The sequence below is a fragment of the Lissotriton vulgaris genome, unplaced genomic scaffold, assembly GCF_964263255.1.
Source record: "Lissotriton vulgaris unplaced genomic scaffold, aLisVul1.2 SCAFFOLD_828, whole genome shotgun sequence".
Taxonomy (NCBI): domain Eukaryota; kingdom Metazoa; phylum Chordata; class Amphibia; order Caudata; family Salamandridae; genus Lissotriton; species Lissotriton vulgaris.
Window position 1 is genome coordinate 48,590 of NW_028251635.1, and position 17,752 is coordinate 66,341.

At 44.6% G+C, this 17,752-nt stretch overlaps 1 protein-coding gene across 1 annotated transcript in view; it reads left to right on the forward strand.

Annotated features, from left to right (window-relative positions):
- The window catches only part of LOC147662818 (histone-arginine methyltransferase CARM1-like), a 58,702-nt gene that overhangs the window by 16,316 nt on the left and 24,634 nt on the right, over positions 1-17,752 (forward strand). The window contains exons 4-5 of the mRNA XM_086950886.1: positions 6,750-6,839; positions 16,328-16,440. Coding sequence (XP_086807012.1) covers positions 6,750-6,839; positions 16,328-16,440 — 203 coding nt within the window. The remainder of the gene's footprint in view (positions 1-6,749; positions 6,840-16,327; positions 16,441-17,752) is intronic.

The following is a 17,752-nucleotide window of genomic DNA, read 5'->3' on the forward strand; positions in this document are numbered from 1 at the left end:
AGGAAAAGGAAATGACTGGAGGTGGGGGGGGGGGCTGTGAGGTGGCGTGGTGGGAGAATACGTGCATTGCTTCTTGGTGTCCTTGTAGACATAACATGATCTACCTCATGTTCTGATATATGCTGTTCTATTAAAATCAAAGCATCATGTTGTTCTCCTCTGTAAGGTGTGTTGTACTTTCTTGTAACCTACTCTGTTATGTGAAAAGTCATAAGTGAGCTAAAGTTTCATAAAGATAGCAGAATGCTGAATTTTCTATATACATTACCATCTGTTTATTTGGACAATGAATACAACTATCTGGCTATTTGGACAATTAATCCGTTTTATCAGTTAGCCAGTAGGGGCATAAATGATACATTTTCCCATGCCTTAAGTATTGTGACCTTTCAGAAACGTATTTGTGTGCTTTTCATTTGCTTTTCCATAGTTCGCACACTTTTTTTTAATGCAACTCAGTACCCTGCTGCAGTCCTTTACAAAAGCATGACTAAAAGGGCCTCTCCTTTTCTGTAGATGTGCACTCTGGTATCTTCTTCCTATGTTATATATTTAAGTAGAAGATCTATTTTTATATTATTGCCTTTGACATGTTTGGGGTTTTGAAAGCTGGGTACCTGGGGACCATTCCTTTTGACTTGGGAAGAAAGTAAAAACTCTGTGACATAAAAAATGTCTGTTTACCTCCAAAATTCATGTTGGGTTATCTAGGGCAGCGATTCTTAACCTTTTGACTTCTGAGGACCCCAACGTAATCATTACTGGAACTCCGGGACCCACACTGAATCATTACTGGAATACAGACACCTGGAGTCTTTTCTGGAAGCCGGAGACCCGGGCCTAAGCATTTTCAATAATTTGAACTGTTAAATAATTGACCAAGAATAATAAACAAGCATTCAGTAAACAAATACAGATGATTAAATATTTTATTTCACAAACAAATATAAAACACATAATTTTAATAGGAAGGTTAATGAGTTTCTAAATTCAGTTCAGGCCACTCATTCATCCATGTAAGAAGCTAGCTCTGTATGTGATGTATCAATAATCTGATATACCATATTAAGAGACCAGGGTTTCCTGTACTCGTGGACGGGGCTTGCGATGCAATCCGAGTGCTCTGTTAAGGGGTAGGGTGGTTGAGCAGCCTAAGGCTTCATACCGAGGAGTGCAAAACATTTGTAAATGCATACAATGATTAATAAATGATACTACTCAAGAAGAAGATACACTCCAATTTATAAAAATAGCAAGTATCTTTATATATGATTAGGCATCAGAGAAAAATTATTCAGGTAAGCACGTTTTTAAATAGAAATTCTTTTCACTTTGAAAAGTGAACACAAATGCAATTTGAGTTATGCAATGTCTTCCTGTTGAAGGCAGAAAAAGTTCAGTGAGTGGTGAGCAAGGACCAAGGAAGCACCAACAGTACACCAGCGGCATGAAGGTGGCGCGTTGCAGGGTGCAGATCAGCATCTGGATCAATGGCGAGCAATCTCTATAAAAAGGCTTTGGCTAGGAAGCCAGTTGGGCTAAAGTAGCAAGTGGGCTCAGGCCTTGCAATGCTCGAGGGGGGAGGGGGCGACACCTTTGATCCTCTTCTCCCAGGCCCAGGGACGACGGGTGTAGAGATGTCTGGTTTTCCCTTACCAGAGCATTCGTGGTGGGGGGCACCGGTGTGCAGAGGCTGCAAGTGACGTCTGGTAGTTCAGGAGGAGTGAAACCTCGATGGACTCAAACTCTGGAGGGCTGGGGAACCTTGTTGGCACCTTTGACCCTCTTTAACACGTCCCAAAGGTGACGGGTGCAGTAGCTGCTTCAGGTGTTGGGTTTTGGCAATTCTGGAGGCCTCAGTTTTCTTTTTAGAGTTTCTGCTGAACAGGTCCGCTGTTCAGAGGGCTCAAGTCTTTTTCTAAGACAGGCAGTCCTCCCAAGTTTCTGGAGTCACAACTGCAAGACCAGTCGACTTAGGTGCAATTTTCGATGAGGGCTGCTGACAGGTCGGTGGGCTGGGGGCCGAGTCAGGTGCTCTCTTCAGTCTTCTCTGCTTTTGCGGCTCTTCAGTGTCCTCTCTCCTTAGGTCGTCAAGATCTCCTTCACTGATGCCAGGGACTCCCCTAAATACTGAATGAATTTAAGGGTGTTAGGGGAGTGTAGGGTTGTAGTCAATGGGCAACTCACCCTGGCGTCACTGCACCCCCTATATGTCCCCTTCCTGTGGGAAGTTGGTATCACCCTGTCCCCTAATTCTTAGGTATGCCATCACTAAGAAGCCTACCTTAGGGGTAGTACTAGCCTGGGGGTGGTACACCTACCTTACTAGATTACTTTCCGCCTGTCCAGGTGCCAAGTGGGCTCTGAACAGTCTGGGTTACTTCTTGTCCTCTAAAGGAGCCAGATTTACATTCCAAAGGCGGCGTCCTCTTTGAACCACACCAGCCCAAGGAGGCTAATGAGCAGGTCAGCCTGTGGAGAGGGTCTTACACCCTCTACCCGGACAGGCTTTTGGTTCTGACCTCCTGAGAGCAAACGGCTTTCACCCTAGAAGGTCAAAAACTCGGGTGGCATACTGGCAGAATCCAGTCAGCAAGTACACCAGAGGCTGGTTTTAAGGAGGCACCTCTAAGGTGCCTCAGAGGGCATGTTTTGATAAATCCAACACTGACATTAGTGTGGGTTTGCCAATATGAGATGTTTGATACCAAACATCCCTATTTTCAGTGAAGCCATCATATAGCTGGGAAACTCGTTTTCACCAGTGTCCAGTACATGGTTTAAGATGACTTCTTTGGTCACTTGCACTGGCAACAATAGGGCTGACAATCACAGGGGCATATCTGCTCATGCAGCTATTGTAGGAAACTGGCTCAATATATACTACACCAAAATGAGGTATAGTGTGTATAGAGTCCAGGTGACGCCAGAGGTAGGCAGAGTTAGATAGAACCTTAATCTCTATATGTGGTAGAGTGGTCGAGCAGTAAGGGAGTATCAGAGGACAGTGTTAACCATGTGATGTACACACAATGTCAGCAAATTAATTCTCACACTCAAGAACTGAACTCTAGGCCAATTGTTTTTGTATAAAATGTACTGTTTTATTTTTAGAGCCAAGCAAGCCTGGCACAGGTAAGCATTCTATACTTTTCAGTAATAAGTTGCTGAATATAGAACAGTTTGAAGATGCAAAACAAATTGTACTTGGTTTGATTTACAGGGGATGCAGTAGGTTTCAACACTTAGCAAATGCAGTACATTGAAATGAATAGGCTTTTTCAGTAAATTACAGGTAGGTTATTTTTTACGTTACTTTTCTAACCCAGTGCAGGATACCTACATTCAGCACTGAGGTATTTCCTGCAAACAGATAAGTAAATAAGTTTTGGTTATTTGTGCGATTTTTAAAGAATATTTTTCGATTTCAAAACTTTTTGGAAGGAATTTTTCAGTGTTCTCCTATGGTGGAAAAACGGGTTATCAGTTCACAGGTACGTTATCGACTGTGGGAGTTAAGGTTCTGGGGTTAGTCTCAGGGGTGCCCCAGGGTCAGTGATCCACTCGTTACACCCTCAGCGGCACTAGGGTGGCCGGGTGCTGAATGTTGAGGCCCAGTGTTATCCAATGGGGGATAGGGGCCTCTGGTTGGTGCCTGCTGGCAAGCAGGCCACTGGGTTGTGGGAGCAAAGCTCCTAGGGTTTAGGTCAGGGCAAATGGGGAAACAAAGTAGCACAAAAGGTGCACACTCAGCGGCACTGGGGCGGCTGGGTGCAGAGTGCTGTTTAGACGTTGTGCGCCCTTTTTTCTATGGAGAACCTCCAGTTTGCAAAAGAACTGCAGGCAGGGAGCGACAACAGGCTTCTGGGTGGGTGCGACCACCACTTCGAGAGGTAAGTTAGAAATTATGGGTTGGTTAGGCACCGTTGGTTTGGGCACACAAGGCCGTGGGGAGTCTGGTGCAGGGGTCCCTTTTGGGATTGAATCTTCTTACCAGCTCCTGGTCGCGGTTAGGGGGCCTTCTAATTTAGACTGCAGGTGTCGGCTGGAGGCTTGAGGCATGTCAGGTGTCGCCGGATCTCTTGTCAAGATCGCCGGGGTGCCCTCCTCATGGTGGTTTTCTGCTTGGGCCGGGTTCGGCTGGTGCAGAGTGGGCTGGAATCTGGGTTTCCAGCTGCTGCCAGAGGTTGCAATTGAACAAATCCGGTGTTTACGGGAGAAGCAGTCTTTGGAAGTGAAGTCAGGCAGGTCATCTGGGGTTTTCGAGGTTGCTGGCTGCAGGACACACCAGGATTTGGCAGGAGCAGGTTTGAGGGGAGACCAGCGTGTAGGGCTGGGTCCAAGTCAGTGGGCATTGTCTCGTTTCTGGATCTAAGGAAGCATGGTTCAGGGTGCCCCCTAAATACTAGATTTATGGGCGTTACAGGTAGGTAAAGTGCACGGACCAATGGGTCCCTTCCTGGGGTGGGTACACCCCCTGCATTGCCAGCCTCCAGTGTCAGGGGGGCAGGAGCCTGTCCCTGGTTGGTTGGGTCCCCCCATCCTCAAGATGGCGGGGACCCAGAGTTATGCTTCACCTCACTTGAGGGGTGCAGTTGGCAGAGGTGGCCACACCTCTTTCCCTCACTTGTTCTTCCTGCCGGCTCTCCCGCCCAAAGTGGAGGGTAGAACCAGTGGGGACCAGTTGCTGAAAGCAGCAAATGGTCTGGGAAGTCTCACAAAGGCGGCATGCCTTTGAAGCTTCCCCTTCGTGAACCCTGCGCATCCTGGGGGAGGAGGCTTGGCACCTCGTCACAGGATGTACATTGTTTCAGGCCCGGAGAGCAGCAGGCTCTCGACCCAGGGGTCCAGAAACATGTCTGTTGGTGGCAGCCTAAGCAGCCACTCAGTCAGGTCACTAGAAGTTGGTCGAATTTCTGGGGGCATCTCTAAGATGCCCTCTGTTGTGCATTTTACATTAAATCCCACACTGGCATCAGTGTGGGTTTAATGTGCTGAGAAGTTTGATACAAACTTACCACTTTTCAGTGGAGCCATTATGGTGTTGTGGAGTTATAAATGACAAACTCCCAGCACCACATACTCTTAATTGCAGCACTGCACTTACAATGCACAAGAATGCACTTGGGCACTGTAGAGGCACAGGGCTCATGCACCTGTATCTTACCACTGGCATAGTGCACCCTGCTAGAGGGAAGACTGAGCTATGCCAGGGCAGTGGTTTTGTGGGCATGGCACACAGGGATATGTGCCATGTCGACTCTTCACTTTGTTCTACACCAGGACACACCGCCAGTAAAGGCAGTGTGTGTGTGTGCGCCAGGGTACAGGACCTCTAAGGGTGACACAATAGGTGCTGCGGCCCTTAGGGGCCTTCTCTGGTCACAGTGCCTTGGGTACATGTGGTACCATTTACTAGGGACTGACATGTGGCCAGAGATGCCAAAAGGGTTTAGGCTTCAATGCAATTTTAGGGAAGGAACATAGGCCCTGGGGACCTAATTAGCAGGAGCCCAGTGCACACTCAGTCAAAGAACATCAGCAATTCAGCAAAAAGTGGGGACATAACATGCAAGAAAGAGGGGACTTTGTCACAGCTATGCCCTCGCACATAAAATATTACACACCCTGCCTTAGGTCTTTCAGGCCTGCAGTGGTAGTGGACATCGCACACAGGGATGTGTGGCAGATCGTGTTTTCACTTTAGTCTGCACCAAGAGACGCAGCCTGCAATGACAGTTGTGCATGTGCTTGGTTAGGGGTCCCTTATGGTGGCACAATTTGTGCTATAGCCCTTAGTGGCCCGCTTTAGTACCTCAGTCCTTACGTACCAGGGTACCATTTACTAGGGACTTAGAGGGTGCTAAAGGTTTTGCCAGTTGGGTGAACAATTGCACAGTTTTGGGAAAGAGCTCAGGCACTCATGACCTGGTTACCGGGAACCCAGTGCGCTTTCAGTTGAAGTCACATCATGTACTAGTCAAAAAGTTGGGGCAAACAAGTCCAAAATGGGCACTTTACTACAATACTATATTCTGTTTGATCCACTTGCACTGCTCCCACGCACCTATCGGAGGATACTAACTTATCTTTGAGCCTCCAATTTTGAATTCCTTTACATTTACAGGACGTTTAAAAAATTTCAATCGTACATTTTACTTTTTAATTTATAGCCACTTTTTAAATCTGTTATTTACATTTCTAAGCAGTCGCAGACCTCCTGAGTAGGCGTTGTGGACCCCTAGCTGTCCTCGTACCACAGGTTATACACCTATGATCTACGGCACATTGTCCCACTGTGTTACTCTGACAATTGCACTTTTATCAGTGCACCACCAAACTGAACTGTAGAACATCTGAAGCAATAACGCAACAACTGACATACCTTTCTTCCCGTATTTCACAATCTGCAGCACTTCCTACTATTTTATTACAGGATCTCACATATGGCTATGCCAGTGCACAGTAATCTTGACTAGTTGAGCCAGTTTTTCAATACCATCGCCCAAATGGTGCTCTCCTAATTACCCTCTGAACAGATTTGTGCTGACCACAATTCAGCCGCACTTGCCTAACACACAGTGCTGCTGATGCCTATTAATTCAGAATTGCAGAAGCCACATGCCTGTATCTAAATCTATATATAGCTTTAATTTTAACCAGTAATCTGTTTTACATGTTTCAGGAGTTCTGCATTTTAACTCCTTTCCATAGATTATTTCCACTTAATTGTTTTTCTTTCCCTTTAGGCAAAGTTATGACATCAGTATTGTGGCCCAGGTGGATCAGACCGGCTCCAAGTCCAGCAACCTTCTTGATTTGAAAAACCCATTTTTCAGGTATGTAGTGCATCTTGTCCATGTGTAGTAGATCTGGTCCAGTGCATTTGAGCCCTGCCTAAAAAGCTATTTCCTGCTCTCATGCCACTGTTTGCAGGAAGGCAGTTTAAAATGGTATCAGTCTGGCTTTCTGATTGGGATTGGGATTGTATCAGAACGGGTGCTTTTGCGTGATAGGCTCTTCATTGAAAGTCATAAACATTAGAATAATTCCCTGTTGTGTGCACATACTGAGGAACACTCCATCTCAATATATTTGTCCATAGAATTGTTCACACAGTGCTCCATGTGCCCATATGATGAGAAGCACCCTTCAGAATCCTATCCAAGGCAAGGTTTTACTGGAATGGAGACTGTCGGACCCAAAAAAAAACGATTTTAAGATTGCATTGCTGCATTTGATGTGCAAAATGCTGAAAATCTGTCATTGAGGAAAAAAATCTAGCCAGATACTTGCATTGGAAAACTGTGAAAATACCCCTGTCCCTTAAAGGCTCCATAAGCTTCCACTACACACAACACATTGTACAGGCAGCTGCCTCCCAGAGTAGTTTTATTATCTGTCTCGTGTGAGAAGGATCCCGCCTGTTTTTATTGTATCTTGCAGGATTTTTCCTGTCAAAATGCCTTTACTTTTGGTGTTGTGGCCATCATGTGGCAGGAGAAAAGTAGCCACTGCCCCACACAAGGTGTGTCATTTGCCTGCTTTCTACAGTCTGTTGAAGAATGAGTTCTTCCAGGAAAAAAAAAATTTAAAAGACCTAGAAGGTATCTGGCTGAGAGGGAACTGTAGGTCAAAGGAGCCAAATATAAAAGCTGAAATGGCCTCCAACCAAGCTGCTTCAGTGGATCCAGCAACTTGTAAAGACTTCCCCAGAGGGAGATCTAGTGAAAGGAGTTTAAAAGATGTCCGAAAACATCCATGTCATTCTCCTCTACAGTCCCAGTGCTTGCACCAATACTTTCATATTTCAGGTGGGATCGGCATCAGTGCTAACTCAGCGACTTCACCACAGGGTGTCTAAATCTTCAGTGTCTAAGAACTCTTGATAGACCTCTGGTTATTCTCCGATGGGGCATTGACTGATGGAGACACATTCACCTTAACCGTCGATGTAGCACAAGACAGTAATACCATCTCTAGCAACATTAAGACTTTCCTTGGTCTGCTGCCCAGTCAATGCAGTTTCAACTAAACTCTAAGGCTGGAATCGCCTGCGTGTTTCTCGACCATGCTGAGAGAGACAGTGAACCTTTCAATATCACCTTTTACACTAACACCTGAGAATTGGCTGAGACTTGCTCCCTTTGTTATTTCAGAATAGGGCCCATTTCCAGTATCTTTGATCCTTTAACCTGGTTAACGAATGGTTTCCAGACTGATATCTACGTCCCCAATTGGAATAATACTGGTGGCTCCATACAGTTCCTTCTTCCGCAGGTTCGTGTAATACTTCAGCCTCTCCTCAGGGGAGTTCCCACTCTCTACACACTCCTGAACAGTAGAATGCATATGTCTTAAAGCTCTACATTAGGCTTCCATGTGGTTGATGATGCCCTTGCGTCTTAAACTCCATCTCCTGCAGCATCTTCTTCTAGAATGTCTACTTGTATGACTTTAACACACCATCCATGGCATGCTTGTTAGGAGAGCAAATACATTATATGTTCTATTGGAAAGCACCCCTAAGCTATATCTTCCATCATGATAGAAACTTCACAAACAAGAGTTAAATCACTGAAGAGGAGTTCTTGAACCTAGCGATGGTAAAGGCAGCTAATGCACACCTAAAAAATATGAACCTCCACAGCATGATCTGGAGTTGGAAAAAACTGAAGCAATGCCTGACTCTGTGGTTGTCACGTCAGTCTGACTACAACATACTGGAGCGTCAAAGAACACTGCGCTGTCTGAAAGGGACAGCAAACACATTGTGACATTAATAAAGATGTGCAGCACGAAGGCTACTGCTCTAAAGCATTTCAAATGCAACAACTCTCTTGGGAAAGAAGTGGATATGTTTATTGGTGACCCACTTTGGCACAGACAACAGGACTTCAAGAAGATGATGAAAGATTAGAGCAAACCAGGTCATCGGCGCTTCTGTGGATGGAATGGAGCTTACAGCAGCCGGTTACTGCCATGGAGTCTCCCTTTCCAGACCATCTTGGCTTAGGTTGATAACTCTTAAACCAGATGCTCAACAAAAAGTAATGAACCTCCCATCTTCAGTTATGGCTTTATCGAAAGAGGTAATTAATATAATGCAAAACTAGGTGGAGTCCTTAAAGGCTATTCGCCACAAAGAGAAGACCTTCAAACAGCAGTAAAAATCAAGACACCTTATTACCCACAAAGGGTTCAGTCCCCTCACTAACAGCGAGGCCAGAGTACCTTTCCCAGCAAAAACCCTTGAAGACCAAATCCACACATTTAAGACCATTGGATACATCTGGAAGGTTCTCCTCAGGAAGTAGACATAACCTGCATATTTTCTTGCCCTTTTACCCAGTCCCCAACTGTCCTTCCATTCGCCACTCCAGTGGGATAGCAATATCTCAACACTTGCAAGAATAGGAGTTAATAACATCAGGCAAGCAGGCACTAAATATTGTGATTTTTTTTTTCCAAACAACAAAAGTGTTGTGAAAAACAAATGTATGAGCACAGAAAGCAGAGAAGGAAAAATGAACCTGAATGAGTCAGATTGGAAATCATTAGGGATTTCTTAGGAAGCCCCCACTCACCACCCTGGGTGGTGACATGCTTCATCATCGGGCCCACCAGGAGAAGCCGAATGCCTCCCTGGTATGCTACAACGCCAGGTTACTGCGGAGCTGGTTATTCGTGGCAATAGTGTCAAAAGAATGTGATTTAAAAATGTCAAAGGCTGTACCATGCAAAAGTTTTATTCAATGGTCAGCCTAACATAAGTAAAAAAAATATGTGTGGGAAATCTACCAAATAATGGTTTGGATATTTCCACTTAGAGTGGGGTTGACATGTTTCTGCCCATCTATGTGTAATTTTACTGGGCTTTCATCAGGACCGTAAGTAGTGTACCTCGGCGGTATGGGCGCGCTAAGGCCCACCCTTACCAGAGGACGTGAAAGTAAAAATCAGGTGTGAAAATTAAAGGGTGCAAAAAACAAACCATCAAGTTGTGGGTTTTCCCTCAGTTGAGAGGAACCTGTATAGTCTGAAAACGAAAAGACATACATACAAAGAAGACAACAACACATAATTAGTACAATCAGTCTGTAAGGTTTTCTGCAAGAATGATCTCTGCGTGGACCTGCTATAGGCTAGTCAATATGAGTGACCATGGTGCCATAACAGGTATGTTGGTGCAAGAAAACGCTGTTCTGGGAATCAGACACGCGTGTGAACATGCACTATGACAAGTAGAAATGGCCGTATGACAAGAGCGGCTGATTATACATCACTCGTGGTTATCGATCAAAGTGCCCGAATGTAGGGCCAGTAGTGATGTAAAAAGTCAAGGTAGTATAAATAACTGACGAATACTGAGAAGATTTCTCACTTGTAAGTTAAAAGATCCACACCCCATAGGTCTCGGGAGGGGGTGGAGGCGACAATGGCACACCCTTTGGAGGGATATTAAAATTACGAAATGAGGGTTAGACACATAGTATATAGCGGACTCGCAGATTACTTATCTCTGTGATGGAGAGAAGGAAGAAGGATCTTATGCCCGCAACGCCTGACACCCGCTCGGCACCTAGCTTCTCCTACTACCGGACCTCGTGGATGTGGTACCGGGGTCGGAGAACGCTAAAGAATAGAGCAGACGGGGGCGGAGTTTGCTGGGGAGGGTGAGTGGACCAATCCAAACACGAGCATGAAAGAGAGGCTTGGAATGCAAGCCACTGGCTCCACATCATAGGCTGAGAGGCAGCCTATCATTTGGCAAGGTGGGAGAGAGGCTGTAAACGCAAGCCGCGACAGTTCGTGTTTTCAATTGCTGTAACTTTATCGATTACCGGCAAAGTACACAAGGGGCTCGAGAGGTACAGAATTGCAAAAAGATCACTACATAAGCATTTTATTAGGAATGTCTAAAAACGCTACCAGTGGAAAATCATGGGAGACATAACCTGCCTATTTTCTTGCCCTTTTACCCAGTGCCCAACTGTCCTTTCGTTCGCCACTCCAGTGGGATAGCAATATCTCAACACTTGCAAGAATAGGAGTTAATAACATCAGGCAAGCAGGCACTAAATATTGTGAGTCATGAGAACTCTCTACGTTTCAAGGCCAAACCACTGCCTGTTCCGCTCAAAGGCAACATTAAAGTGCCAGATCTCCATCTTAATGAATAAAATGTCTATTGTTCTAAACAAAAGTTCTGTCAAATTGGTACCATCGTCCCAAAATGGGCATAGGGTTTACTTCAGGTAGTTCTGGATTTGAAAGAGTGGCTTAGGCTTGGTGTTAGAGTTCAGGCTTCAGAAGAGAAGAGTTTCAAGTGCTGGCTTTGCATCAGATGTATTGCCATTTAAAGACCAGCATTTGCAATGCAATAGGTCTCACATTACTGATAGTCTGAGGTATTTGCGTTGCAAATAATAATGCAACACCAATAGCTCATACTTTCAGTAAATCGAGACCTAGTGCATTGCAAATGCTTGTGTGGTGATCCAGGAACCAGTATTGTATGTCTCAGTGCAGTACCGCAAATCTGCTCCTAGAGTTCCCTAGTGAGCAAGGCACCAGCACTGCACATCTAGGTGCAGTACCGCAAGCTGCTCCTAGAGGTCCCTAGTGAGCAAGGCACAAGCACTGCATGTCTCGGTACAGTACCACAAGCTGCTCCTAGAGATCTCTAGTGAGCAAAGCACCAGCACTGCATGTCTAGCTGCAGTCCAGCAAGCTGCTTCTAGTGGTCCCTAGTGAGCATGTCAGCAGCACTACATGTCTAGGTGCAGTACCACAAGCTGATCCTAGAGGTTCCTAGTCAGCAAGGTACTAGCAATGTATGTCTAAAAAGTTGGAGTTATTGGCATTATAAATGGCAATGTTTTTTACCTAGTCATGTTGTAGGGTTCAGTACCCTATGTGGACAAAGGGGGACCTCTTTTGGTCACAAATGGTACTGCACCCTGCAGTAGATGGTAAATCTACCCTACCCATAATGCATTGCATGCAAGACAGTACTATGAGTACATTCAAATAGCTATGTCCGTATATACAATTAGTAGCTTTGAAATGTGACAAAATAATTATTACAATAATTTCGGATTAGGTTGTACTCTGTGTGGAGCTGATGAAGGGAAATGTATAGACTTTCATATAAATGTGAGATGTTCTAGTGAGTGAAGTAACCACTGCCAGCCTAGCTTAGGGCCAAGTGTGTGTCCTGTGAAGCCTTTTAAGAAAATAGTGCCTTCAGGCTGTAATTAAAACACATGTAACAGGGGGATGTCCTCATGGGGGGTTACAAGAATAGACAAGGCGGTAAGGAGGGACTACTAAGCCTATCGACCAATGAAAAGCCACCATTTACAAACGACAGGAACCGGAGCCAATTAAAAGGGCGGAAAGTGGGCAGAGCTTTATGCACATATCCTGAATGCAGCATGTCTCGAAGAGACATCGCAATCACTGCTTAGTGGGACCTAAAAAAGGACCAGATGTGTGCAATAGAAATGCTGAATTCTTACTTCCATGTCCCAATAACGAAGCATAAAGTTTCACAGGAAATAGCTAACACTTGTGGTCAGAAACTCACATATTTAGTGAATGCTCACCTAAGAAAAAAATGAATAGTGGTCTACCTTTACCTGGAATCCTGGTTAAGCAAAGCTTGCAATCACTTGAACAAATATTGCCAGATTGGCTGTCCAGATCACTGTCCAAAGTCAGTTCCAGCTTCTGTGCAGCATCTTATCCATGAGCTACAATTGACACCAAATGAGAAGTGTATGCTTCACAGGAGAGTATTATTATCAGCGACCAGTGCTAGCTCCTGAAGAATAACCGCAAACTGACCGCTTGACAGATCTTTTTCTGTGTTCTATAGATTTCTGTATTCCTCCATATGGCACCTCTGATTCAATGCCTAGAGTATCGATGGTCACAAAGATAGAATGATTTAGGCAACAAACTGAAAATGCTTCCAGCTAAACACTCCTTCACATGATAGTAATAATTGAATTTTCTGCAAGAAGTTCCTTTCCAGCTAGAAGCACTATGTGATGATTGTCACAGATGAATCACTTAAGCTATGGGCAGTGCATCTGGAATATCTGTTAGTCTGCACAAACAAGGAGAGGTCTTACAACATCAACTATCTGCAATTAAGAGCAGCCCATTTACCTCTCATGGCTTTCCAATCATGTCTGTGATGAGAAACCTACTGATACATACAGACAATACTATAAGCATGCACTGTCTAAACCATCAGGATCAAAGAGTTGGGTACTCAGTATCTAGATTTCGTAGCAACGGTTCAAAAAACAAATGGAGATATTTTATCTCCAGAGCTCCTGTGCTAGGATCAGTGGGTAATGTGCTTTTGCTCAGTTTGTCAAGGAAAATTCCTGCACAATTTTCCTCTGATCTCACTCATTCAGACTGTTAAAACTATGCACATTTCAAGCTGATAATTCTAATGGCACTAGACTGGCGATATCCATGCCTGCTTCAAATGTCCACCAGGCCACACAATACCCTGCCATACAGACTAAACCTTTTGACGAGACTACATGGACAAAAACAGCATCTGAACCAAATGTTTCTGAATTTGGCAGCATGGCTGTTGAAATCAAACTATATGAACATTTGAACTTTGATCCAGCATGTACAGAAATTCTGAAGATAGCCAAGTTTATATCTACAAAGGCATGCTATTTACTGAAAGGGAAATATTATGTATATGGTGCCAAATTAACTGACATGACCCAATCTCCTGTCAAGATAACATTGTCATCCCACATCTTTTGCATTTGGCCATTCAATAGTAATCCTACTGCACTTATGACCTATAGAAAAGAGTCCAAAATAGGTGGCCTTCAGGATCCCTGTAATAAAAAGATATATTTGGAAGGTATGAAGGTGTTTCCCCTGATCAGAACGCAGCCTTCCCCGTGGCAACTGAACTTTGTTCTATCAAGATTAATAAGCTTTCCTTTGGAACCTATTCACAGGGCTACATTACAGCATGTCTTCTGGAAGACTACATTCTTAAAAGCAATAACATCTACTCAAAAGTTGAGAAAGAGTAAAGCCCTTTTTTATGTGGAAACATACACACTTTTCCAATAGGGTTTCCAAAGTTGTCAGCATTCCAGATAAATTAAATCAAAACCTTGCTTGTTTTTTCAAATGCATCAACACTCTCCTATCACTCCCTACACTTGTTAGATGCAAGAATGTTGCTGCAACCCTGCTTAGACAAAACAAAATCACTTAGGAAATTCAACCAGTTGTATTTGAGAAGTATGGCCATATTTGACAGAGCCTAGCTGTGTCCAAAGAGCATATCACCACATGGTTGTGCATCCAAATCCTTATGCAGTACTGGCTTTAGGGCTGTGCCACTGGTTTGGCAGAATGGGATGCCAAACTGGGTGTGGAGGAAGTGATGGGTGGGGCTGCATTTCGAAATATCTTACAGGCTTAAAGGCACCTCCTGTTATTTGTGTGGCCAGCCATTTTCAGGTAGTAATTTAAATGTCGGGTGGCTCTAGTAGTTACTATATTTACTGGAGAGATTGGAGTTTTGTCTGGTTAATGTGCCTGCTGTAAAGAACAGCGTACATCATGCAGATTACAGATGTATTTGAAATGGATAGCTAAGTGGGTTACTGTTTTTGTCAAATCATTTTCTTACTTGCAGTTCATTAGTTAAACTACTTTTAATTAAAGTAGCACAGTGAGCTGTGGACCAGCATCTCTGAACTTCATGCATACTAGGAGGCATAGGTTTGGAACCTTGTTGTTTTTTTCCTCAATCTTTGATTTTTATGAGGTTGCTAAAAAGGGTACCTTAGGGTAGTAATATATTCCTATTTGTACAGTCTACCCCCAACTACTGCGTTGCATTTAAAATCCAGACCGTTTCTCCAGACCAAGCACCCTTAACCAACAATACCTACCAGTATTTGTGAAATGTGATTCCTACACCTTGTAGCCCTTATTAGCTTATGTTACAGTTCCTATAAATTGATTTAAACATTTGTAAGATTCATTGTAATTCTGTAATGTGTGAAATGTAAAGTGTTCCAACCCTCTACATTAGGATGAGTAGCATTATAAAAGAAATTAAATAAACCTGAGTGGGGCTGAGAGGAATGAGGGGCACTATTAGAGGGTGATAGAGAAGAAATTGCGGAGAAGGTCCTTGAGGGAGCACCAACAAATAGTCTCACCTGGTGCCAGTGCTAAAAGACAGCCCTGTTATGTTACCAATTATCAGACAAACTGCTCCCAGAAAGACCAAAAGCTCATTCCACTAGCTGCAAGGCAGCCACCACAGCTTGCCTCTTAATGATCTACTGGCAGTCGTTTCAAAGCTGCCATGTGATGATCGGAGCACACTACTCAGATGCATTCGCAATTAGGCCTAGTAGCTCATAAAACCTCTGGTTCGTCTGCCCGAGAGCCGCAGTGACAATTTGCCTTATTGTTCCTATCATATTCTTATGTTTATGACGATTAATGAAGTTCCTACAATGCAGATGAAATGGTTACTTGTACTCCTGGTTCTGCTTCCTAGGTATCTTCATAAAAGACCTGCCAAACTCCTTAGCTGTTGTGTTGGCAATTTGACATTATAACTGCCTCTGTGTCATACTCAATTCTTACTTTGTTTCTCCCTGGAATAAATAACTGAATCTGGGATACAACTGACAATACTTTGCTCCATGTGAAATGGAAGCTCCTAGAGTTTCAAAGGGACTGGAATTTTGTTTTCACCACTTTCCAGTGAAAGCTTTGTAGGCAGAAATTCAGCTCAGTTGTACACAGGCTTTGAGCATTTTTCACATAAGATGCTACAATGCAGTCTTGAAATAGTCTTTTCTAGAGTCTGACAGTCTACATTTCTGTAAAACCTTGCCTTGGATAGGTTTCTGAAGGGTGCTGCACATCATATGGACTTGCGGACAATAGCACCCTGTATATGTATAATTCTGTGGACAAATATATTGAAATGAAGTGTTCCAGGGTCCATGTATGCCGCAGGGAATTATTCTAACGTTTATGACTTCAATGAAGAAACCTGCGATGCAAAACCAGGACTACAAGTAAGTAACAATTTCTTTCTAGGTTGTATTAGCTACAGTTGAATTAAGAATTCATCCTGGATTAATTCACATATCTTAGTGAAAATCTGCCATTACCTTTTCAAAATCAGTTTGAGCATTTTAGGTTGATGTAGTGGGCAAAGATACATGCAGGGAGTACAGGTACGTGGAAGGGGAACACGTGCCTTTAGTAACAGTGGTCTTTTTTCCTGTTCCAGATACACCGGGACCAGCCCATCTCCTCCTCCAGGCTCTCACTATACCTCCCCGTCAGAGACCATGTGGAACACAGCCGGCGCCTACAATATGAGCACGGGAATGGTGGTCACTGGTACTGTACCATCCTCATCGTTTGCGGGCCAATCTGGTGGGTTTGTGCCTCAAGAATAAATAGTTTCAATGCTAGGGCCCAAGGTCTCTCTCTCACAGTGGCAGGGAAAGGGGGAAAATGGTGGTGTTTGTGGTATTCCTAGATTTTGTCCTGAGGTGCGCCCTCAGAGCAGCTCTTTCTGCCATTCAAAATTACATCATTTGATAAATATTTCTAGCTGCAGATTCCTCACCTTAGAATTTTCACTAGGTGTCAGACTTGCTGGGCAGACCAGTTTCATCAACAGTGTCTTACGGTGCCACGCCTAGCTGAGGACACCTGGCTTTTCACGGGATGTCCAAGCATTGCTTATGGACATACACTTTGATGGCTCCTGTCTCTTTTGAGACAAGGCAGATTCAGCGCTGGAGTGCTTGAAGGACAGCAGGGCTACGGCCAAGTCCTGGGGACTTTCCACGACCCCTCATCACCCTCAATCCACCTTTTGTGGCCACAAAGGGGCTTCCAGCTGCGTCTATATCCGCCCAGCCACTGCTGTGCTCAAGCTTCCAAGACACTGCTTGGTTGAGGACGCAGTAACCACAGACCTTGTGGATCAGGCAGCCAGAGGTCGGCCCAATCCACCACCCCCAGGGCAGTTGGAACCTCCAAACCATATAGTTTGCCCGCTTATCATGGGCACCCAGTGGGAGGCAGGATACACCATCACCTGCCTTACTGGAGGTCTATAGTATCCGACCAATGGGTTCTGCAGATTGTCCAGAGGGCCTACTCCCTCCCCTTCATGATTACCCCTTTACACATGTCACTTGCTTGCGACAGGCTGACTGAGAACCATCTTTCCTTACTCTGCCAGGAAGTGACTGTTCTCTTGGCCAAAGGAACCATAGAGAGGGTGCTAATGCCAAAAGTAGGTCATGGTTGCAATTCCCTCTACTTCCTAGTGCCCAAATAGGACAGAGGCTTTGGTCCTATCCTAGATCTGCACCCTCTCAATTTCTTCCTCAAGAAGATGTTCAAAATGATCATGCTAGCTCAAGTCCTGTCTGCCCTGGACATGGGAGACTGGATGGTGATGTTGGACTTGCAGGATGTATACTTACACATTCCTGTCCTGCCTGCCGACTTTACCTGCAGTACACGGTGGTGCACGAGCTCTTTCACTTCACTGTGCTTCCTTTTGGCCTTACCAGCACCCCTCAGATGTTCACTAAGTTGATGGCGGTGGATGCAGCTCATCTGCGGAGATCAGGGTTGCTAGTCTTCCCCTGTCTTGATGACTGGCTGTTGAAGGTAGGCCCTCCCGAGGCTG